At 40.0% G+C, this 25,754-nt stretch overlaps 1 protein-coding gene across 6 annotated transcripts in view; it reads left to right on the plus strand.

Moving 5' to 3' along the window:
• ARHGEF3 (Rho guanine nucleotide exchange factor 3) overlaps window positions 1–23,368 on the plus strand; it is a 563,072-nt gene extending 539,704 nt beyond the window's left edge. For all 6 annotated transcript variants that reach the window (XM_082266501.1, XM_082266502.1, XM_082266504.1 and 3 more), the window contains 8 exons: window positions 2,782–2,952; window positions 4,900–4,962; window positions 5,431–5,527; window positions 5,613–5,689; window positions 14,869–15,126; window positions 17,828–17,998; window positions 19,853–20,039; window positions 22,448–23,368. In XM_082266501.1, the coding sequence (XP_082122627.1) occupies window positions 2,782–2,952; window positions 4,900–4,962; window positions 5,431–5,527; window positions 5,613–5,689; window positions 14,869–15,126; window positions 17,828–17,998; window positions 19,853–20,039; window positions 22,448–22,791 (1,368 nt within the window). In that variant the 3' untranslated portion in view covers window positions 22,792–23,368. The remainder of the gene's footprint in view (window positions 1–2,781; window positions 2,953–4,899; window positions 4,963–5,430; window positions 5,528–5,612; window positions 5,690–14,868; window positions 15,127–17,827; window positions 17,999–19,852; window positions 20,040–22,447) is intronic.
• Window positions 23,369–25,754: the final 2,386 nt, after the last annotated feature.

Below are 25,754 nucleotides of genomic sequence, written 5' to 3' on the forward strand. Positions count from 1 at the left end.
CCTGCTCTTTTGCTGTCCGCCCTTCTGATGTCCGCCCTTCTGATGTCCTCTCTTCTTGTCTTCTCCTCTCCGGTCTTCTGCTCTTGTGCTGTCGGCTGTCGGCTCTCCTTCTTCCTCCGGTCCTCCTCCGACGACGTCTCCAGCGATTATCCCGGCCTCTGGTCTCTGCAGCTTATTATATAGCCATTAGGGGCGTGGCCGCCAGATGATGTCATCGGGAGACCACGCCCCTTGTGTCACATGTGACGTCACATGTGACACAAGGGGCGTGGTCTCCCGATGACATCATCTGGCGGCCACGCCCCTAATGGCTATATAATAAGCTGCAGAGACCAGAGGCCGGGATAATCGCTGGAGACGTCGTCGGAGGAGGACCGGAGGAAGAAGGAGAGCCGACAGCCGACAGCACAAGAGCAGAAGACCGGAGAGGAGAAGACAAGAAGAGAGGACATCAGAAGGGCGGACAGCAAAAGAGCAGGAGACCCCACGGAGAGAAGACAGCAGAAGACCCCCGGAGAGGAGAGGACAGCAGAAGGGCGGACAGCAAAAGAGCAGAAGACCCCACGGAGAGAAGACAGCAGAAGACCCCCGGAGAGGAGAAGACAAGAAGAGAGGACAGCAGAAGGGCGGACAGCAAAAGAGCAGAAGACCTCCGGAGAGGAGAAGACCCCGAAGAGCCGGATGAAGATTTTTAATAAACTTTCCAAAACGTCTCCTGTCATTATTTACATACACTATCTTTTATGGGGTGAATGGGTAGGGGTACAGTGTACCCCAATACCCATTCACACAGGGAGGGGGTCCGGGATCTGGGGGGCCCCCTTGTTAAAGGGGGCTTCCAGATTCCGATCAGCCCCCTGCCCGCAGACCCCCACAACCACCGGCCAGGGTTGTGGGGATGAGGCCCTTGTCCTCATCAACATGGGGGCAGGGTGCTTTGAGGTGGGGGGTGCAGAGCTCCCCCTGCCCCAAAGCACCAACACCCCCCCATGTTGAGGGCATGTGGCCTGGTGTGGTCCAGGGGGGGTGGGGCCGCTCGCTCGTCCCCTCCCCTTTCCTGGCCTGCCGGGCTGCATGCTCGGATAAGGGTCTGGTATGGATTTTGGGGGGGACCCCACGCCGTTTTTTCGGCGTGGGGCTACCCTCAAATTCCATGCCGGACCCGAAGGGCCTGGTTTGGAACCTGGGGGGGAACCCCACGCAGTTTTTTTTCCCATTTTTGGCGTGGAGTTCCCCCTCAAGATTCTTACAGTGCAGGTCGCGCCGCAAGTCGGATCATCCTGATCCGACTTGCGGTGCGACTTCCATTCAAATCAATAGGCTCCCATAGGGAACCATTGATTTTGAATGGAAGAAAAAAAACGTATAACGTGGCTGAACGTAGGTTCATCACGTTCAGTCACGTTTAGTCACGTTCGGCCGCGTTTCTGCTTTTGAAACGTCGGGAAACACACGTTCGAACGCAATATAATTGCGTTCTAAAAAAAGTCCCTGAACGCAACTGCCTGCAAATGACTGTAAACTACCATGTGTACATGGACAGATAAGATAACATGGAGCTGCGTTCAGGGACTTCTGAAAAAAACGCCCAACTGCTCCTAAACGTCCATTTCCAGCGTCCCGTGTACATGGAGCCTAAGCCTTATTATAGGCTTACCTGTAGGTAAAAGTGTCAAAATGCGGGATACTACCGCTTTAACTTTTTTGTAATATTAATAAATTGTTATCTAAGTCTTCAGATTTAACTGCATGCACTGCTTCTACCCTATTGCTGCAGTGAGCTGCACTGTGCCCAACTGTCAGTCACTATCAGGGTGATTTTGTGGGGCATTTAATTCCCTACATATGAGAACAGTTGTATGCAAAATGCAGAACATGTTTGACAAAAATTTGAAAGAGGGGGATTGACTAGGCCACGACATATTAGAAAATGATCATGGGGATAATAAAGGTAATAAAAATATTTCTGAAAAAAAAAAAAATAAAGAGATGCATAGCAAACATGTTATAATATGATTTGTAATAAGTTACCTTGGTATTGTATTCCTAAACTGGTTGCCTATGAGTCACATGTCCCTGTGTGAACATCTGCTGCTGTCACATATTTCTCATAACCATGAAGTCAATTAAATATTTTTTTTTGTACAATTTTATTATAGCTGTAATCCTATGATCCTTAAAACATATTTAAATGTATTTTTAGATGGGACTAGCATAAATACCTGAATCTGTCTTGATATCAGCTACATGTAATTCCGCACTCAGACTGAAAGAGGGAGGGGCTTCTAGAGGAGCCAATCAGGGGCTATGCTTCAGGCATTGGGGAACATACAGACAGGAGGAAAGAGCAGAATGAGCAAAGTTGATTACATATTAGTGTGCTGCTGCATTGGCTTATCAGCAGATTGTTGGTGTGGGGGTGACACCATGCTTTTCCTTAGTTCTAGCAGGTAAAGTTGTGTTGCCCTCCTGGCTTTGTTGTCTGGCATTATGGCTGTAAAAAATTTTGGAAAATAAGTATGCTTCAACTATTTAACCTAGAGTTATAACACTTCATGTAAATATTAATGTTTAGGCAATGCGTCTTTTATATATATATATATATATATCTGTATATATATATATATATATATATATATATATATATATATTTTTTTTTTTTTTTTTTTTACTGTGTGCGTATGTTTATTTTTAATGTGTATATAAATATATATATATTTATAATCTTTTTTTTAAGTTTAAGAATATTATAAACTTTTTCTCATTCATTTTTTACTTTAGCGTTCTATCAGCTTCCGGAGTGATAGTCGTCCAGACCTATTTACACCAAGACCTTGGTCAAGAAATGCCCCTCCTTCTATCACAAAGCGCAGGGACAGCAAGCTGTGGAGTGAGACATTCGATGTTTGTGTTAATCAAGTGCTCACTTCCAAGGAGATCAAGCGCCAGGAGGTTTGTGTTTTACCAAATGTTTGAACTGCAAACAGATGAATCTGGCTGCATGCAGTGTGATTATTCTGTGAAGACTATGGGATGCGATGATATACACAGCTGTGCACACTTCACATAAATTCACAGCTTCTCTTGGTAATGCAGACTGAGACCTCTGTGGCTCTCCTGTTGTTGAGGAGCTACAAGTCCCAGCATGGTCCTGTTGGGGTTTGGAGTCTTGTGCTGTTTGCGTCTTCCAACATTTTTTTTTTAAGGCTGTCAGTGCTACATTATTATTCAATATAATTTAGAACAGCAAATGTAATTCATAAAATATAACATATTTGTCTCCAGAAGAGAAATCCAGCCATGTATGGCTAGCTTAGGGCTGGCTAGTTCACCTGGGGGCAGACAAGACAGTTGGCATAGGTGGGCAGAAAGTTTAACTGTAGCCCAGGTCATGCCTTGGGGAAAAGTCAATTTATTACATGATATATAGTGCAGTAGAAGGCACATTGCTGCTTTTTATATAGATGTTCAGACTGTAATCTCCCTAAATCTAGGGAATCAGAAAATGTAGATTCTGCCATGTGGGAAGAGTTATGTAACATTTCATTGCAGTTTACTAATAACTATGGTTTGATTAAATCGCAACATGTCTTATGTTTAAAGCACCATGACCATTGTTGAGAGATCACATGCTTTCCCAGAGAAAAATATTCGCATTATTGGGTAATTACAGTCCTGCTGAGTACCGCCTGCAGAGAGCAAGGACAAGATGCCAAATAAAAGGAAACGTGGCCATTTTCTCTCCTTCAGACAGTGACTCTGTCCCACCACACATGTTAAACGCTTCATAAGTTTTAATACGTTTGGCATTTTCCAGGAGCTGGAGGGGGTGTAGGTATCTGAGGCCTCTCTACACTTTGATCTTTTATGTTGGACTTTAAAAGATCCCGATTCACTCTTTATTTTTGATGTGGGACATATGAGAAGGATGAGGTAGGTTTATGACCATTGAGTGAGATAGCACCTGTAGCCCACACAACACAAAACTCATTCTAGAGATGTAAAGACCTCAGCAAGGTTGGAAGTGTTGTGTAGTAACAACTATACCAATCAGTTTAAGACAAATGTAATCCAAAGGATTGAGGTAGTCAAGCATATCAACACCAGAAAGTAAGAATAATATAACACAAAACTCAAAAATAAAAAATATAACAAATGAACCAAAAAAGCTTAAAAACTGTCAATAGTAGTTTATTCCAGTAGCTAAAAATAGTACATGTTTACAGCCTTAGTCAAGGGTCTACAGAATATTCCAATAATTATACATTGGATGCTTCATACAGCAATAACATATAAGATAAAGATGAAGTATCAAATATAAATCGAACAATACAATATCGTAGGAAGGCATTCCATCTGCCTGTGCATTTCTCAGGTTTGACCTATTTCTTCAGGACGAGGGAACCCTAAAGATTAGGTGCTGTCTTTCTAAAGAGTCCTCACAATATAGATTTGTACAAAAATAGTAGCTGTATCCAGAACAATCATGACTGTTGATATATGTCAGTATCAGATATGGTAAGTGTGCATCTCTTTGCTATCCCAGTGTTTCAGGTACCTGAATCACTGAGCAGAGGAGTTTTCAGAAAAAGAAGCCCTACACAAGGGCCTACTATCCTTTCAGCCTGGTGCAAAAAGGGCCCTCAATCCTTTCGATTATAGTTGTCTTACATTTTTGGAGGTGATCAACACAGCAGTGTAAGGAGACCAGGTTATCCCCCAACCATTGAACATTAAAGATACCCTACACCAGTCAGTTATCAGAACATGTCGCCCACAATGAGGTATGATGTTACAGCGCTTAGTATTTGCTTATATGTAACCAGTCCATCACCAGAGCTGCTCACACATTACATTCATGACTAATCATTATGGGTTTTTTTCCATTTCATTTTACAGGCTATTTTTGAATTAACTCAAGGAGAGGAAGACCTAATAGAAGACTTGAAGCTGGCAAAAAAGGTAGGCTAGTAATGACTGATGAAAACAGTAAGAAAAAAAGAAAAGTGCAGCTTCATTCTGCACAGATTATAATGTGGGTACATAGCAGTTGTATCATCTGAATGCTCTGCCATTACACTAAAGCATTTTGTTTCTTATATTGGGCCCTGTGACCTCAGCATTTTCACCCTTCAGGAAATACATCTGCTATTGGGCCTGCCAGGTTATAAAGCCCATTCACAACACCCCCACGTATATGCTTACATTTCATTTGAACAAGATAAAAGGCTGTTTTTTTCTTCACATACCCGTTTTCTGTGCTGTTATCTGCTGTGTGAGCCTCTGGTAGATTTGTTGAAAGAGAACAGCTTGTACTGAGTTTTAATAAACGACTGAACAGGACCACTGAAGGTCATTGTGTTAGATATGAGCAGGCTTTTGTTTCTCTAGAATTGAAGACTAGACTTTGTCCATTTGTTGTTCTCTCAGGCATATCATGACCCAATGTTGAAACTCTCTATTATGACAGAAGAGGAGTTAATGCAAATCTTTGGCACCCTGGACTCTCTTATTCCCCTCCATGAAGGTATAAGCATTGCTCTGTCTTTTGTGAATGAAAGGATACCCCTTTCTGAGTAAGAGTTGGCTAAAATGTGTCTGTGTGTTTATAGATCTCCTGCAACGCCTACGTGATGTCAGGAAACAAGATGGATCTACAGAAAACGTTGGGCACATCTTAGTGGGTTGGGTAAGTTATGATATGCATTTATACAGTCATCCAATGGGTTTGGGGGGGGGGGGGGGGTTATTGGGGGAGGTATATAGTTTAGCTTTTTACAACATAAAACACAGCCCTCAAAATGGCCATAGCAAATTAGTGGAGGCAACGACTGCAGAGCTGTCTGATGTATTAAACCCTTAAGTAGTTTTCAGTGGACTAACTTTCTATAGGAGCTTGTCAGTATTACAAATGATTAAAAAATTTATATATTAGATTGCGTGTATTTGGATGCATTTTGTGTGAGCTGCAGCAATATTAGTGCTGGTTATACACAAGTTTAGAGCAAGTGTCCAACTTTTTAATTACAGCATATATTGGATAAAAGTGGGAATAATCTGCTTTGCAAGGGAGTTATCTGATCTCAAAATTATTCAAATGATGAATAAACAGCTGAAGTCCAGTCCACCAAAGCCCGAATAAATTCAGTATGTATAGGTACTTCTTACCGGATGTAGCAGCAAGATGAGCATTGATATACACAGAAGCCAGGCCAAATGGAATTCTGCAGGGGACTCCTCACAGATGGTATCCACTCAGGGATGTAGATCTTCTCTCCCCAGCCTCCGACTCCGACTCCGCTCCTCTTCTGCAGAGGCACGCGGGGGGCGTGTCACTGGGAGGCCGTTTAAAAACGGCCTCCCGAAAATTCGAGTCCGCGCTGCAGCCGTATATAGGCTGTAGCGCGGATGGCAAGTAGTTAAAGTATGTTTTTTGCCCGAGTAAAGATCAACCAAAATCATTTCAGAATTTTTTAATGGTACCACTCAAAAGATGTATGCCATATTTCAGCTAATATACATGATGTTGCTAATTTATGTCCAAAGACACGCAGAACCTCAGATCTGCTACAGTCCTGAGAATTTCAGAAACTTTGTTGCAATAGTGCCAACTGAAATCAAAAGCTAACACATATAACAAACTATTGATATTGTACAATATGGTAGAGAATTTAGTGTGTTGACTCCTCTACATTCTCCTCTAAGGCCTCATTTACATGGGCTTAAGAACAGACATTTGCTTTGGGTTATTGAAGCTATTGGTGGAGCACTCAAACGTTTGATGACATTTTTTGTTTAAATTGCAAAAGAAATTAAAGACGTTAAATTTGTGATTTTGATCAACGGCAAAAAAAAAAAGTGGTTAACATTTTCCACACTGAAGATATGAAAAAAAAATCAAAACTTTTAATGAAACAGGCAGAAAGTGGGTGAAATTGTGTATGACCAGCTTAAGAGTTTCCACATATTACCTTTAGCTTCTAAAAAAAAAAAAGCCATGTCAATGGGTTTGATGAGAGAGGCTGTGGCAAGTGTGGCTTGTACCATCATCATCAAACCTTGGTTCCAAAGTCCCTTTCATCTGCCTGTACAATATCTTTTCTCCAAAATAAGTCAAAAGGTGATCTCTAATAGCTGGAGCTTGGTGATAAACTGCATTTTGGATTCTTCATCTGTATTACATGTACATTTTAAGTTGCTTTTCCCTAGATATTTACAGAAAAATGAAAGTAGAAATACGGTACCATAATTTCTATTTTGGGCAAAAATTGGGTTTTCTCTGCAAATGGAACTATATGGTTGATGTGTGCCTCCAGTTTCCATCTTGTGAGATATGTTTGCCTTTTGGAAATTCCTGTGTTTCAAGGGTGATTTCCGATCAGTGCAACAAAAAATAGTACTTTAGTAATTAATAGAAAACAATGCTAGAATATATACACATTATAGGAGATTTCCACAAGAAAATTAGGAAGTGAAATTCCTGTGTTCCGCTTGCTATTACACATATACTGTAGATGTAATGTGGGTTTTTTACTGTCCAAGCTGAACAAATATGTTATCACCAGTTTTACTATAAGCTCCTTAGTAAGGGCTACATGAAAATCATGACTCATTGGCAAGGTCATTATTACTAGCAGAAAGCCTACCGAACGTAATTTAGATTCAAGGAATTTCAGTGATTAACATGTATGTCACCATAAGAGAATTTCAAGGGACTCCTAGATCTTTTGCTTTCCTTTAAATACATTGCCTAATATGAAAGATCTATTATAATTCATCACTGCATAAAGGAAGAGGGCCCATACCCATGGAGGACTCGAGATTTCTGACTTACATGTAACCCTATATAGGAAAGCTGGTTGCAGTATATTTCAACAGGAAAAAAAAAAAAAAAAATATATATATATATATATATATATATATATATATATATATATATTTTTTTTTTTTTTTTCAATGAACTGCAGCCAAATAGAAAAGTCAGATGTTAAATCAGTAATTACAGTCAGTTATCACTTTAATTCCTTCCTTAAGGTGTAAGAAATGCTGATATGTAGAGGAGACCCAACATCCTAACAAAAGTTGTGTAAAACCCCTACACTTAAAGTACAACTAAAGCTAAAACTTTTATTTTTCATTTTGGATCATGTAAAAAGGATCATCAGCACAAATAGAGAGGGCAAATCTGCCTTACAGGGACGAAGGCAGCAATAAAAACCTGACAGATGTTCTAATCCCTCTCCACTTTAACCAGAACTTTAGAAAATGTTTGGCTGATGTTTTACTGTGCCAAGTGAAACATCTGTTGCATCAGTGGAGTAACTTATTCCTGTTTAGAATTTGCCGACCTAGCAGGAAAATTGGTGTTGGTTCGAAACCAGTGACCCTATATATAAGTGTTCCTCTGGGGAGCTTCCACTTTCTATCCTAGGTATGCAACAGGTAATGAGAAGAATTATTTTCAAAGTGATGAGAATTCCCATCTTAGATAGTTGGGACTGGAACGTTTGTCCCCATTGGAAAAATTCCCTTGGCCTTTATCTCTGGTGACTACTCAAAATTTTTGGATTTTGTGAGAGGGATCAGGACACTAGAAAGGTGACTTTACCCAGTGGGGACCCAAATAGCAATAGCAACTTGACAGAATATCTAATTCTTTCCCACTTTGTCAAAAATTAAAAAATAGCTTTGTTACACTTTATTTTCAAAAGGCTCCCATACCTTTTTGTGAATGTTTTAATAGCTCTGCTCTACTGCCAAACCAGTATTTGATTTGCATTTTCTAACTCTAAAGAGTATTCCCTTTATCAGAAAAAGACAGAAGAAAACAAAAAGTCACAGACATAGGTTCATTTCCTTCACAGACTGAAACCCCCGACTCATCAGGCATATCCAATGAGGAAATCCATGTATGTTCACCCGTGAGGTGTAGTAGGAAACCAGCTTGCTGATGATGACTTTTAAGATAATGAAGTAGTTAAGAATTAAACAGAGTGGGTGGTAAGATTATAGTGGGTGCTGCTTTGTATTTCCATTGTAGTAAAAAGCAATGGCTGTCATCTGCTGTTCCAATTTGCCTATGTAGGGCGGTTTAACTTGCTCAGCAAGGTAAGACTACATTGTATTCCGCAAATTGTTATCAGAAAATTGACGCGCCCAGCTCAAGCTTCTGCATAGGAGAGCCTCATTATCATGGCCGGGGTTTCAGAATCAAGCTGCTGAATATGGGGAATGATAGGTTAGGGTGTTAGGAGATCTAAATCTATGCATTGCCTTTTTTCATGCTTTGTTCCCCTGTAATAAGCAGAAGCAATTATCAGATCTTTACATTCAGGAAGTCTTGCATTTGTCCCTAAAGGCACCTTTAATTAAATTGGAAAAATGGGAAATGGCACCTTTAATTAAATGGGAAACCTGAATCACAGGTGCTGACAGCATCTCCCTGAATTCTGTTTAAAACTATAGTCATATATTTAGTCAATTATATCTATTTCGCTTTAAATAAAAAAGAGCTATGTAAATAATTTTCATGTACATTGGATATGGGGTTATAAGATTTGAGAGAAATGTGTAAATTCTATATATGGCTAGAGATTTTTCTTTTTAGAGGATGATGATTCTAATGCATAGATGTGTGCAGCCCATTGCACTAGGGTGTGCACCCCAAAGCTCAAACATATTAGCCTTTTTCTGCAGCCTCAGCTGCACTGGACAGTGAATGAATGGGAAGTGCTCTGTGCTGAGCAAAACGGTTTACTATTCTTCAGTTGTGGTTGAACACAGTGAGTGTGTTCACTGTGTTCATTTAGAAAAGGAAGGGGCTGTTAAGTGACATATTGATTAGATCGTTCCCCCGCTCTCCATCCTCAAACATCCCCTGCAGCGGTCAGGGGGAAAGGAGGGAAGCCAGCAGCACTGCAGTGGAGGGGGTGCAACAGGGGGGAAAGCCCGGGTAGTAGGGGGAATCGGTACTGCACAGAGTATTTGAGGTGTGCCTAGGCACACCTGGCACACTCCCTTTGCACACCTATGTGCCAATGATAAGGGACACGCTAATAGATTGTGTTGCTGTTTTGCTGCCAGGCTAATTTGAGAACAGAGGACCTGCCAATAGGAGGAGCAAGCAGAGTGACAGAGAGATGAGCTCATCGATTTCCTTTCACTGTCCTATCATGGGCTGGGGGAGGGACAAGACCTGTAATTGTGGCTTAACTGCAGCAGGAAAAATCAGGTCTCCTTCCCTGCCAGACAGGCTTGTTATGTGTGGCAGAGCTGTATGAATTTCAGGGTTGGGTGGACAGATAAAACACAAGCAACCAAATTATACACTGTATTATCCAGGGGCCATATATATGCTTTTGCTGCTGCCAAAAAATGTTTTAAATTCTTTATTCAGCCAACCATGTGATCTCCTGCACCTCCCTGCAGACTACATTGCAGTTATGCAGTATAGCTTTATCCAGGATCCAGCTGAATCAATCAGCAAATAATGATAAAGTTATCTCTCTTGTCTCCTCCCTGTGAATATGTTCACTTATAACAACTATTAAAACCATCATAGGCTGGTAGTATTCTAGGGCAGTGTTTCTCAACCAGAGTGCCGTGGCACCCTTGGCTCCCATATGAGTTCCTCTGGGGTGTTGCAAGCCTTGGACCCAGTTTGCCCTGGATCAGCGAATTGAGTTGCCATGGTGCATATGGGCCTCTGATTTGATTGGGAGATCTCTGATGTGAAGGGGAGGCTCTGATATGATAGGAGGTCACTCATGTAAAGAGGGGGGCTCCTGATGTGAAGTTAATTTCATCAAAGGTTGTTTGCATTGCCCCAGGCTCAAGTTTCCCATTGATATATTAACATTTGAAATATTTACAGTTTAAACTGAGGTGCCTCAAGATTATTCATACTTTTAAAGGGTGTCGCGACTCAAGAAAGGTTGAAATATTTTGTTGTAGGGATTGCCAAAGGCTGATCTAATGAAAGTCTTCATTAGCCCTTTCAATAACATAGGTATTTTATATTTCTATTGGTTCTACATCCACACATTATAAATTATATTTATTATAGAGTAGTTATAAGTGTTTGGACTGTGCTGAATTAACAATCCATGATTTTACTAAGACTATTGCCAGAGACTTTTGAGTCATCGTTTCAGTGAAAAAAATTCAGTTAGTTATATTTATTTTATTCATTTACGCTATGTAGTCCTGACTTATTCCACAGTACCTAGCAATACTAGTTTCATACTATTGGACTTTTCATAGCTTTAGATAATCTGAGCAGTGTGTAGTTTTTAGACTTTTTTTATTGTTTTTTTTTGTTTCTGCAGACCATATTAGATGCATCACGCAAACTCTCTCTAAATAAGCACTTTGAGTTTGACCGCTAAGAAAGGATTATCAGAAAGCGGCATCAGGCATTGGATGTGTGCATAATAATGTGTCTGACTTAGCAGGAGTTATTTTAGCTCATTTGTTAGGACTCAATAGGCTGTCAGGCTGGGTTTGTTAGGCTCCTGTTACTGGCCGTTGTGAAAGGATGGGAGTGTCAGGCAACTCTTTGATTTAGTGGTAGTGACATTGTGTTTACTGTCTGTCAATGATGAAACATGTCAGGGGTATTATCGTTTGGATGGAAGGAAGACAAAGGAAGCCTGAAAATTACCAGCAGCCCTATTCTTCGAGGACTCTCTGCTAGTGGTTTCCTTTGATCTACATGACCCTTCATCACATTTAAAATGGTTTCTTGAAGTTCATAAATTAGTCACTACAGTGCTTTATGGGATACGGTTATGAGCATTTAGTGTTACCTATTTTCTTTTCGCTTTATTCTCAGGAGCCAATTAACTGCTAATTATGTTTTACTTTATCTTAAAGTCATTTCATCAAAGCTGTTAATGTGGGATGACATAAAAACATTTAATGCAGTTGTCTATTACTTTTAAAAAAATAAAGAAAAACTGAATTTTCTCTATAAAACTTTTTAGAGGGGAGAGTTTTTTGGCAAAAGATACTGCATGTCTCTTCTGTCGTAAAACCTTTATTTTCATGCTATCAACATTTCAACAAAAATTGTACAGTAACTGCAGCTTATGCGCAGTACAGTTAACTTTCTTATTGTACAGGAGCCATGGGCCGGGATGATGTAACTCCTGTGTACGTGGGCAGAAGTTACACCTTTGGTGGCCAACCAATGGCTGAAGATGAAAGCTTTGGACCTAGAAGAAGACAGGAGAGCTTAGACCTTAAATCGCTGGAAAAGGCACACTAAAGCCTAGCACACACGTTTAGAAAATCGGACAATAAATGCTGCTTTCGAAGCGATCGTACAATAATCTGATTGTTAATACACAGCTTTCGGGAGCTGATTACGACAGTTCATCTGAAGTTATCTGAAGGGACAAATGCAAAAATGTTTCTCGTACGATACCAGATCATACGATTTTCGCTAAATCAGCCGAAAAAAAAAAATCAAAAGAGCAAAATCACGCAGGCTCAGAAACATAAGAATACAATACATTACATTACATCACATCACTTCCAAAGTCGTATTCTGTCATATGAGAATTTTCCTAAGTTAAGTAATCTCTCCATTTTCGATATGGAGACTAGCATAGGGAAAAAAAACGGGCGATCATTTGTCTGATATTCGCATTGTGTGTACGAGGCTTAAGAGGTGATGGTTTCATAATGTGTGCCATAATGTGCAAGTATGCTGTGCATAAATGGCTGAATCTGTGATGATATCAGTATCTGCCATTATTTATACATTGTTACTCGTGCTGGGTGGGGGAGTGTCAGCACTTGGGGCCAATCGGACTCTGCAGCATGTACATGTGCCAGCTGGAAACATGCAGTTAATGATCAGTTTGTTACTGCTTCTTCATTGTGCAGTCAGGCTGCAGGAAGGGAGGTGATACTAGTTTTCCTCACTTCTAAAGCTGGCCACACACACACATACACACACACTCACACACATACACACACATAGATTTTTTCCATTCAGCTTGCAAGAAAAAAATCAAAGAAATTCTTCTATCGACGTTACACATTGCAGATGGACGAATCTCTTGCTGCAGCTATCTAGCTAGCCAGCTATCAAAATATCCAAACAGTGCCTGCATCTGATTGGATGCAGTAGCTATTTGGCTGACAATTTTCAATGTTAGGCATGGGGGAGCCAACAGGACCACCCACTGATCCTATTTTGGGCGGTTCAAAGAAAAATTTGTGTTTTTACAAATTCTTCGGCAAATAAGATTTTTCTTATAGGTCTATTTCAACTGTGAATTTAGTTATTTGGCTGCAGGAGTTGAGCTTTCACCATTTGTAGTATAAAAAATAATTTAGAAACAAAATGCTCCCTAAAACTTAAACGCTTGCATTAGAATTAGAGCATGCTAATTCTCCTAGTTTGCTTCTCTCATATGCAAGACGTTTGCTCTACAGTATCTGTAGCAGCTTTAGATAATTGATCCATTACTGTAGCACAAATAAGGTGGAAGATAACCAAAGGCAGCATTCATCCTGGAGTAGACAGTAGAACGAGTTCAGGGCATGCAGGTAAAGGTAGTTAGACTGATTGTCAAAGATTGGTATCTGTCTTTCTGTCATCAACATAAACAGACCCCTATTATGGTGCAGCTAAAAACATCAGTCCCGCCAGGTGGCTAAACGATGAAACCTAATCCAACTAAGGCATATTGTTGTTGATTAAACTGGACATTTGTCATGTCACATGAGTTCACAGATCTCTCAGTGAATGCCGGACATTAGTGGCAGTGTCTTATTCCTTGTGAGTACATGACAAAACAATAGGTAGTTTGTTATTGCCAGTTAGGTTGTTGCATTGATGTTCCTAAATCAGGCCCCATGGCGGGGCATTTGAAATCTGTGAAGGGCACTGTTGACCAACATACAACAAAACAATAGAACTATAGAATATTATGTTCACATTTGAAATACCTGCACTTCACTTCCTAGTGAAAAATAAGAGACCATATATATAATCCTTTAAAAGTTAGACATTTTTTTTCTTTACTATTTATATCAAATCTTAGTTCTCCAAAAATTAGTTAATTCATGATACACTGGTTACACTGGTATCATACATAGAGCAATGGGTTTTTTAAAGAGGAAGTAAACTCAAAAAAAAAATCCGAGAAAAAAAAAGCCCTGTAAAGAGAAAGGCATAATGAGCTAGTATGCATCGCATACTAGCTCATTATGCAGTACTTACCTTAAAACGAAGCCCCCGCCGTGCCGCCACCTCAGCGACAGGACGGCGACATGTCCTGCCGTCCCGCTTCCGGGTTCGCGTCCTCCGGCCATCTGATTGGCCGGAGGCGCGATTACATCACTCCCGCGCATGCGCGCGGGAGCCGCCGTTCACGGCACTGAGCTCTGAAGGAACGGCACGGGTGGCCGTTCCCTCAGAGCGCCTGCGCCGATGACGTCATCGGCAGTTTGCGCTGTAAATATCTCCTAAACGGTGCTAGTTTGGGAGATATTTATAGCACCTATAGGTAAGCCTTAATATAGGCTTACCTATAGGTAAAAGTTATACAAGAGGGTTTACAACCTCTTTAAAGAATAGATGTTTCCTTTGGGACTGTCTACTTAATTGAAAGTCTGTATGTAGCTAAAGTGCAGTAGAAGGTGGTAGGAATTGGTCACTTCTCTGGATCATTGAACTGTTGTGTGTGTAATTTCAGCTTGAGCTACTGAAAACTGTAAACAGCAGCTTTTTTTCTTTAAAGGGACTACATATGCAGAAGCAATTCTTTTTTTATTTCTAATTTTCTGCAAAATAAACTTTGTTGAAACAATTTTTCTTGATGCTGTATAACTGGATTTTATCTTTCCCCACAGCTGCCCTGTTTAAATTCCTATGACAGCTATTGCAGTAACCAGGTGGCAGCAAAAGCCCTTCTGGACTACAAGAAACAGGACCACAGAGTACATGACTTCCTGCAGCGCTGCTTAGAGTCACCTTTTAGCCGAAAATTAGACTTATGGAATTTTTTGGACATTCCCAGGAGTCGACTAGTAAAATACCACTTGTTACTGAAAGAAATTCTCAGGCATACTCCAAATGACCACCCTGACCAGCAACACCTGGAGGAAGCTGTAAGTAAAAGTTTTTTTTTTTATTTTACATTAAGTAGGGGGATGCTAGAACCTCTGTCAGTGTTTTAATATTGTATGTTTCCCTGTTGCAGATTTACACTTATACCCTGTCTGGTAAAATGCCCCCAAAACAAAGTCCTGGATGGCATTGAAATCTGATATGGGTTCTCACCTTTCCTTGTTCTATCCAAAACTTTAAAAAAGGGTTTGGTGTATAGATGCACAATATATATATATATATATATACCCAATCAGCCAAAACTTTATGAACACCCACCTACTATTGAGATATTGAGTAGGTCCCCATTTTGTCGTCAAACTAGCTTTGACCTATCAAGGCATGGACACTACTAGACCTTTGAAGGTATGCTGTGGTATTTGGCACCAGGCTGTCAGTAGCAGATCTTTTAAGCCCTGTAAGTTGTGGGATGGGGCCTCCATGGATGGGGTTTGTTTTTCCAGCACACAGATGCTCGATTGGATGGAGATCTGGAGAATTTGGAGGACAAGCCAACACTCCAAACTTGTTGCGTTCCTCAAACCATTCTTGAACCATTTTTCCAGTGTGACATGGTATAATATACTGCTAAAAGAGGCCACTCCCATCAGGGAATACTATTTGCATAAAGGGTTGTCCTTGGTTACCAACAATGTTTAGGTAGGTGGTATGTGTCAAGTAACATCCACATGAATGGCAGGACCCAAGGTTTCCCAGCAGAACATTGCTCAAAGAATCACACTGCCCCCTCCGGCTTGCCTTCTGAATAATCAGTCCAGGCCACCTTCTTCCATTGCTCCGTGGTCCAAATCTGATGCTCACGTATCCATTGTTGGCGCTTTTGGCTGTGGACACGGGTCAGTATGGGCACCCTGAGTGGTCTGCAGCTAAACGGTCCCATATGCAGCAAACTGCAATGCCCATTTTTCTCCTTTCAACACATCAACTTCATGAACAAGCATGTTTTCTAGCTGCCTAATATATCCCACTGACTTTCAGATGCCATTTTTTGATAAAAATAGGGGTTATTCACCTAACCTTTCAATGGTCATAAATGTATGTTATGCTAAAGCTGGCCATACTTTAGATGTTGGTGGGAACATTTGTACAAAAATGTTTATCAATACATTCAATGACTTTGACAAATGTTGTTAAAAAGTACTTCAAAATTTTATTCACTTTTAACATTCGATTTTGGAATGAATTTTATTTTTCAAGCAAAATACACATTCACTGTTAGAAAGTTGTTGCTTCGAGAAAAAATGTTCTGCTCTTTTGAATTTTCTCAAAGGGAGACAGTCATGGGGCTAGCTGGCTACATTGTTTTAGAAGCTTTACACCCCTGGTGGCCAAACTGCGACCCTTTGGCACTCTTTGTGCGGCCCTCAGGGTCCCTGCAGACACTAAACTGTGTTTCCCTATTGCCCTGTTATAATAGTTATTTCTAGCAGCCTCATGTAAAATATCTCCAGTCTATGACCATTTTTTAAAGCATGTCCCCAGTCTTTAACAACTTAAACAGGTTCACAGTCTCTGTCAGTTTCCTGCAGCATGTCCACAGTTTCTGACCATTTCTTCTATTATGTCTGTAGCCTCTGATCATCTCTTCTAATATGTCTGCAGTCTCTGACCATCTCCTGTATCATGTCTGCAGTCTCTGACCATCTCCTGTATCATGTCTGCAGTCTCTGACCATCTCCTGTATCATGTCTGCAGTCTCTGACCATCTCCTGTATCATGTATGCAGTCGCTGACCATCTTCTGTATCATGCCTCAAGTTTTTGACTATATGACTATATCCTGTTGTGTCTCTGCTGTCTCTGATATTGAATATTCAATTAATTTTATGTGCGGCCCTTTTATGGTGTCGGGGACCAACACTTGAGACCCCTCAATTTCAAGAAAGTTGACCACCACTACTTTTCACTATTCTTATCCTTCCTGCAGAAACTTACAGTTTAAAACAATTTACTTATCCATAGGCAAAGTAAGTTGGTAATATCTGCAAAAAACATAAAATAGTTTGCTAAAAACTGTGAAATATATTTTAGCACAGTGTTCTTCTGCTCTATTACACTGTTATGTCCTTACATAAAAGACAACCTTGTACCCCCTGCAATGTTGGCATGTATTGTATGGATACACACCCATACAGCAATTTAAATTTATTCCTTGCATTGCATAATTAAAATTATTTCTTTATATTTGATTTAGATGTTATACAGACATGCACACTTCTTCACAGACATCCTGTACCCTTCATGGCTGTCTGATCCATCGTAAAGTAAAACAAAAGGTCCTTTTTGATAAATATGGTGTTATTTTCTAGTTGGACAGGAGTTTATTAAACACTTCTGGTGTATTTACATTTCGCAAGAGCCTTTTCTAATATTGTCCCCAGTGGAAGTATGGCTTTTCCGCATGAAAATTCAGCATAGTCCTTAAAGAGGTTTTTTTTGACAACCTTCTGTTGGCAGAATATTTGATTGCTGAGTTCCATGGAAAGTTAAATTCAGTAGAAGAAGAATGAACAAGGCCTTTAAATAATGCAATAACTTCTGTTGGGTTCTCTGCTATTTTTGGTATGATCTTAATGGAAATTTCACGTAGAGATGACACTATCATCCTTCATTTATTCTTCTTAAATATTATATGTACAGAATCAGAGTAGGTTTAAATGATGATCTTCTTGCTCTTTGGCAGATTAATATAGTTCAGGGAATCGTTACTGAAATTAATGTAAAGACGGGGGAGTCGGAATGTCACTATTACAAGGAAAGGCTGATTTATCTTGATGAGTGTCAGAAGGATCCGCTGATTGATAATTCCCGAGCACTGAGCTGTCATGGAGAGCTGAAGAACAACAGAGGGGCCGTAAGTATGCCATTAATTATAGCGCTTTGATCTTTTCAATACATATTGTAACAATGTTATTTGGTTACCCTCAGTCTTGGAACCCATTTAAAAATATTTGCACAAAAAAAGTACAAATGGTTGTGATAAATAGCAGTTTTAAACAGTTTAGTGCAGTCTCACCAATGAAGGCCAATCTGTGATTGGATTCAATGAGTTACAATGTTATGAGATAGTGCTTATGTGAATAGTAGTTGTTCTGTGTCTTGAGTACCTTTAGTAAAGTTTTGCCTGATATTTGGAAGGGTTGCAACTATATTGAACATTACTTGGAAGATTTGGTCTGTGTAGGAGTTACTCACAGAGAAAATAACAAGCACATCTATACACTGAGGTCTTTGTATTGCACAAATATATACAAGGGCTATATCGAAAGTAATGCAAAAGACATAACTATTTTATTAGCGTAGGTAGGTTGTTCAAATTTCACATGTTGGTTGAATAACTCCTTCTCTATAGTAATTTTCTTCTTCTTTTTATTTGCAGGTAAATAATGAATTTCAAGCTGAAACAATGCGCCGTCATTGAGTTACACTTGCTGACAATTCATGTCAGTGGTTGCAGTTGATGGCCTCCCACTGCGTGGGTTGTCTTCAAAGCTGGATTCCCCTTCCCCTTCTTCATCCATCTGTGCACATTGCTCTTTTCAATGGTGTCAGCTCTGTAAACTTTCTGTAGCCTTCTATGGATGTCGGACAGCCTGCATCCCTTCTTCGTCAAGAACTCAATGACAGCACATTGCTTCTGTTTGTAATCTATCATTTACCTGCAATGAAAAAAAAAAAGAGGAGTTACTATATAGGAAGAGCTACCCTACTAAAATGTGAAATTTGACTGACCTATGTGTTAATAAAAAAGTTATGCCCACTTTTTTGCATTACTGTCGGTACAGCCCTCGTATAAATTGCCTGTATCATATGACTGTCCACTAATATCTATAGTTGGTTATTATGTAAAGCATCTGATGGAGGTTTCACTTTTAATTGGCTGCAGTTTGTAAATGTTAATGACAGCTAAAGGTCATGTGCTTCATGTTAAATGCACAACTCTTTTATGTCATAGCCCTAAACCAGGTCATGTAAAGTAAAACCTTTCTTCTATCAACATCACGCACATCAAGCAATTTAAACCCCCACACCCAGCCCTCTGAAATGACCTTTCAACAACAGCATGGTTTGACATCAGACAGAAGAAAATCACTTTGATCACTGGTTTTTACTCCTGATCTGCCCCCCCCCCCCCCCCCCCCCAGATTGTCTTGTTATTTGTGCTTATAACATAATTATTGACAAGAAAAGTTTTCCATGTATTACTGCTCCCAATGTTTGATGGCACATGGCACATGTTAGACATATACTTACTGTACTTCTGAAAGAGGAAGCTTGGGAGTTTTCTGAGATATAGGGTTTTCCCACTAGTGTATTCTTTAATATAATTTGACTTTGAGTTGTTGATGTTGGAATTAGAATAAAATTAGTTTGTATGTTATTCATTAATAACTCCTTTTTAGTCACCTACTGGTGTAAGGCAAACATTTTCAATTGTGTTGTACTGGGAGAAAATGAAGCTACTATAGCTACAAATACATACTCTATGTCTGTATTTGTATGCTTAGTAGGAAGTAGGTGAGAACCCGGGGAAGCCTGTAAAATTAAATATATTTTGTATTTAGAGTGTGATATTGAGGTACAGTTATTATGATGGCTCTCAAAGCATCCAGTTCACTTCATTTCTCTTTACTTGAGCTGCACATCTTTGTTCCTGATTGTTACTGTCGGTCTTTTAACTTAGCTCAATCATTTTTTTGTCTTGCAGAAATTCCACGTGTTCTTATTTCAAGAAGTTCTCGTTATTACCAGAGCCATCACACAGAATGACAAACTTTATTATCAAATCTACCGCCAGCCAATTCCTATAAAGGGTCTCTTACTGGAGGATTTACAGGATGGGGAAGTTCGTGTTGCAGGGTCTCTACGTGGTGCTTTCAGTAACAATGAAAGAAGTAAGTGTGATAGTGTTATAGTTTAAACTCTCAAATGTTACAATGTGTTTTACCTTTATGGATATATGAATACACATGCTTAACTATAGTATAAGTAAAAATAGCAAAGACTGTCTACAGAACGAGTTCATGGGGAAAAAACATGAAATAATGAAATGGTAAAATTGCTCACATAGTACTTAACAAGACAGGTTATGGTGAGAACTTCATACAGCTGTTTCAGGCTTTTTGGTCAGCATCTGTGCAGTGTATGGAAACCATGACTTCTATGTAGTAGGGCTTGAGACCCAACAAGACCGTATAACCATATACATATATATACCTTATGATGAGAAGGGACTTAAAGTGATTGTAAAGTCTCCGTTTTTTTTTATTAAAAATAACAAAAAAGTTTTACATACCTGCCCTGTGCAGTGGATTTGCACAGAGCAGCCCAGATCCTCCTCTTCGCGGGCCTCTATTTGGCTCTCCTGGCTTCTCCCTCCTGTTGAGTGCCCCCACAGCAAGCAGATTGCTATGGGGGCACCCAAGCCGAGTCCCAGCTGCCTGTGTCCATTGAGACATGAAGCCCCGATCTGGCCCTACCCCTTTTCTCTTTGAATTGGCTGACTGACTTTGATTGACAGTAGCGGGAGCTAATGGCGCCGCACTGCTGTCTCGGCAAATAAGGAGGGGAGTCCCGGGCAGCTAAAACATTCCTACAACATTACTGGATCTAGAGCAGTGGTCCCCAACCCTGGTCCTCAGGGCCCACTAACAGGCCAGGTTTGCAAGATAACTGAAATACAACCCAGGTGATTTAATTTGCTGCTCAGTGATTGCAGTATTCTAGTCTGCATCTCCCCAAGGTAATACTTAAAATCTTAAAATCTGGCCTGTTAGTGGGCCCTGAGGACCGGATTTGAGGACCACTGATCTAGAGGGACCTCTGATAAGTATTAAGGTGGGGGCTGCTGCACACAGAAGGCTTTTTATCTTAAGGCATATAATTCCAAACCCTCCAACCAAATCAGTGCTTAGCCCAGAAAACCTACTTAGAACTTAAGGTATTTGCATGTCTCATTTGATCACATATACACTAGCTGTTCTGGACATGCAGACATGCACCTGACTGATGAGCTGTAAAGAAATTATTTTCATACCTCACCCACTGTCCTGAAATTAGGACTAATCCTTTTATTTTTGGGGTATGTGATGAAATGATACATGTGAATACCTTCTGTTCTAAAGCTGGCCATACACACATCAGATTTTTTTTTGATCAGTCGGCAGGCTGATCAAAAAAAAAAAAAAAACTGAACGGATTCCCCCCATCCACCTTTATTGTGAATTCTCCCCGCTGCATGATTGTATTCAGATAATGAAGACTTTTCCACTGTTAGAATACACTAATCAGTGCTGCATCCGATTGTCTGCAGTGCTGATCGAAAGCAAAATTTTCCAACAAGCCCGTTTGAGAGCAGTTAGTCAATAGGTCGACTTCTCTTGAACAGGACCAGACATAGATGGATCAAAATTCAATTGGTTCCTAGTGAATAAGCCAACTTTCGATCCATCTATGGCCAGCTTAAGACAGCTTTACTGCGCTACTAACATAGTACTTAAAAACAGGGTAAAGAGACATTTGTCTACTTCTATACAACTGACGTTGTTTTGGCACAAGTATAACCTGGTAGGCATAAAGTTGAGTATGAGTCATGAGAATTCAGCCAATAGACAGAGATGCTTCCGATCTTGAGGACAGGCTGATATCTCCTACTTGTCATTGTTTTGAAGATCTCTGCTCATCTAGGGCCAAAATACATTTCAAGACAGGCACCTTTTTATCACAATCTGGTGAAGTTCCTTTCATTAACTTGTAGGCATTGTGGCCTCAGAAGTCATATATAACATGAGGCACCAACCTTTTGTTGAACAAATCCTTGCTCTTAACCCAAAAATGTTCATAATGCCTGAATAGCTATAAGCAAAAGCAGTCTAACATTTTTTGGAATATCAGGAAGCCATGCTAGGATTATACATTCAGCTTTTGTATATAGTCATTTGTGAATTTGGAGACCCATGTATGTTCAGCCTGGTTTAAGCAGCTATATCTACCCAGGCAGTAGGAATGGGTGATGCTTGCGGACTAATCAACGGCTGTTGGAAAATCTTTAGAAAGGAAGATAAACTGGTATTATTTGAGATGCAATAGGCATTGTCCACATGAAATAAGGACAGATATTACTTCAGTAATGGTTGACTTCTTGTTTCTAATGTAGCCTACAGGATAGGCAAATCTTGCCAACTCATCTTCAGTAGATATAAACTAGATTAGAGATTTTTTTTTCATATCTATACAAATCTAAAATATATTCTATAGCTAAAACTGTGTGCTTACCTTGTTCCCATTATATTTGTATTTCCAGTAAAGAACTTTTTCCGCGTAAGCTACAAGAATGGCTCTCATGCACAGTCTCATTCTCTTCAAGCAAATGACACTTTCAACAAACAGCAGTGGCTGAATTGCATCAGACAGGCCAAAGAATCTGTTCTCTGTGCTGGAGGGGATGGCATTCTTCCTTCAGAAGGACATTTATTAATATCTGCAGAGGGATGTGGTGGTGCTCAGCTGGCCACAAAATTTGAACAAATGGACCAGTCAGACAGTATCTCAGATTGCAGTATGGACACAAGTGAAGTCAGCATGGACTGTGAACACATGGAACATACAGACTGTAGCATACACAAACAGCTTGAGAGTGATATTTGACAAGTCCTGGACTGCCTGTTACCTGTACAGTATTTGCATTCCACAAATGGAGCAGTTGCTGAAGCACTTTTGTATATTTCTTCAAAAGGGTGTCATCCCGTCTTGCATTACCTACAACAGTACTGTAGCAACCAGCCTTGACTGCAAGCCAAGACGAGATCCACCCCTATCCTCTGCTATGTTGTGCATTGGGATAGATGAGAATTTCTCAAACAATTCCACCAGCATGCTGGTGAGAAGGGGGCTTTCAAACTACTGTCAATATGTGTATACACATACAAAACAAATATATGTTTACTGTAAAAGAAAAAAAAAATCAAGGTGTTACTATTTTTTCCTATAGATGTGTCTTAGATAAAGGCTGAAACAAAACTTTGTAAAAGGCAAAGGAAGATGTATTTTTTTACAGTGATTTAAAGTAGTTGTAAACCCTCACATATATACGCAGAGAAGTGACTGGTCTCAGGTAATATACAGAGATGAAACAAATCCTTCTACATAAGTTGTACCTGTCTATCTGCAGTATTTTCTTCCCTATATCTGTTCAAAGTCCAGAATTGATAAGCTTGTGTGAGAGTTCAGAAAAAGGGAGCGCAGAGCTCAGTGAGGAGAGCTCTGAGAGCTGATTGGAGAGAAGACACACCCCCCTTCGCACAGCACACAGGAACAGAGCTGGGGCTGTCAATCAGCTGTAGGTCCCTCCCCTGTCACCATTTTTCTCTTTGTGTAAGGAAAACTTGTCAGAAGTGACTCATGCTGATAGCAGAGGGACGAAGCAGCAGACAGAAATTACACTTAAAGCTCTTGAGACAAGTACACACTAGAGGGATATGCTATGTTCATATTTCATGTCTGAGGTTTACAATCACTTTAAATCTATGCATATTCAGTTGTGTGGACATTGGCATGATGGCCAGAATATTGTCATACATGTTCCTCCACGACTAAGCTATGCTTTTTTTTCTAATGGTCTTCACCAAGTTGAATGTATGCGTGGTATCTGTAAATGCTTGTAAACAACCAAGTTCTGTAAAATGATATAATAAGACCTGGATGACCATTGTGCACTGAATATTTTTGCAGTCAAATAGATCACTGTATCGCTCAATCTGATGCCACACTAAATTACTTTAGAAATCACACAGCGCAAGTGACAGCCATTAGTGCTAAGTCTAACATTAAAAAAAAAAAAAAAAGCACCACCTCAGAATGATTTAAAAAAACATTGGAAATGATTTACTAAAGCTGGAGAGTGCAAAATCAAGTGTAGCTGTGCATGGTAGCCAATCAGCTTCTAACTTCACCTTGTTCAATTAAGCTCTGACAAAAAAACCTGGAGGCTGACTGGTTTCTATGCAAAGCTGCATCAGGTTTTGCAGTCTAAAGTTTTAGTAAATCAACCCAATTGTGTAGATCATAATAGAAACCCCAGACAAGTCACCAGTGTATTATGTTTGTTCTTGAGCTAAGGCTTGATCACTTATACTGTCTCTTATATTACCCTCCACTGTAATTCAGTATATTGTCCGCTTCATAAGATGAACATCAAAAATTGAGAGACTGATTGTCCAGCTACTAAGAGGCACTGTAAGTCCTGCCAAAGACTTTTTCTTTTTTACCTTTTAGCAATAAACGAAATTTCCCCCAAAAAATATGTAATAGAGGTAGGCCATCAATATACAGAGACAAAACCTAAATAAGTAATTGGACGGTAAGTTTTTAGATGGTTATGGACATTCAGTTGGACTGGTGTCTACAGAGGTGAAATACCATCAAATGTATTTAGAAAATAATGGCTCACCCATGTCAGAATCATTGGGAATTTTGTAAAGCTTTATGCGCTGTATATTAGGCATGGGAAAATGAAATGATGGATCAGGATTATATTCCAAAGGTATAATGCTAGAAGACATGTAAAGTTTATTGATACTTTAAAATAGAAAACTGTGTCCCACCTTTCCCCCAGGTCTTCCTCATTCCTGGAAGCATAAAAACCCTAAGGCTTCCTGCACACAGTACTGATGTATGAGCATCAGAAATTCCTGGCAGAAAAACTTGAGGATGGGCTCTTTATCATCTGTTTATATTTGCAAATTTGCAAATATTCTTCTAACTTAATTTTAATGAAAGAAGCATGGCATATGCGCGTACTAGTGCATATTTGCGTATACAGACAGGCTAAACGCAGATTTTTCTTGAAAAATACTCAGCACTTGCTTACATGCCTGTGGGTACAGACACATTGTAAACAATAGGCTACATTTTAGCTCAGTAAAAAAAAGAAAAAAGTGTAGTGAGCATTTTCAAGCTGCAGTGTGCAAGAGGCCAAACTCCTGCCTAGACAGGCTATGTGGCTTCTTTCGGTCTAGGCAATGTTTGGAGGCTGTGTGTTCAGCTTTCTGCCTGGTCCTTTTGCAAGTCACTTTTCCTCTAACTTTGCACATTTACTAACTCTGGCCCTACTTGGTGCATCTGTGAACTTAGGAGTACAGACGCCATTACCTTCTATGGAGGTGCCATGATCCTTGGGGAGAATTGGAGATCTAGGCTGCAAACTGTACCGGTATCATGGCGTGACAAACAGAGTGTCTGGATAGGGAGTAGATTATCTTTATTGGTAATGACTGGGGCCTGGAGTGGATGAGTGTTCATAGTCCTTAAGGCTTGGTTCACACCTACAGGTGCAACTGAGCGTGGGCACATTCTTGGGCATTGCGTGTAGGCAGCTTGTTTATTTCAATGGGGAATTGCCAAAAAGAAGTCCCTGACTCTTATCCAAAAATATACTGCACCATTTTGGGTGACGCAAAAACACATGCATCTGTAGATTCACAGGAGTGCCATTAACAATTCATGGCACCACCATGTGTCTGCTAAAGGGCGTGCATTCTCGAGACGCAAAGATCTGAACCTAGCCTAAGGGTCTCTGTTTATGGCATTGTTTTAAAATAAGATAAGTAGTA

Source organism: Pelophylax lessonae, assembly GCF_965119305.1.
Source record: "Pelophylax lessonae genome assembly, chromosome: 8".
Taxonomy (NCBI): domain Eukaryota; kingdom Metazoa; phylum Chordata; class Amphibia; order Anura; family Ranidae; genus Pelophylax; species Pelophylax lessonae.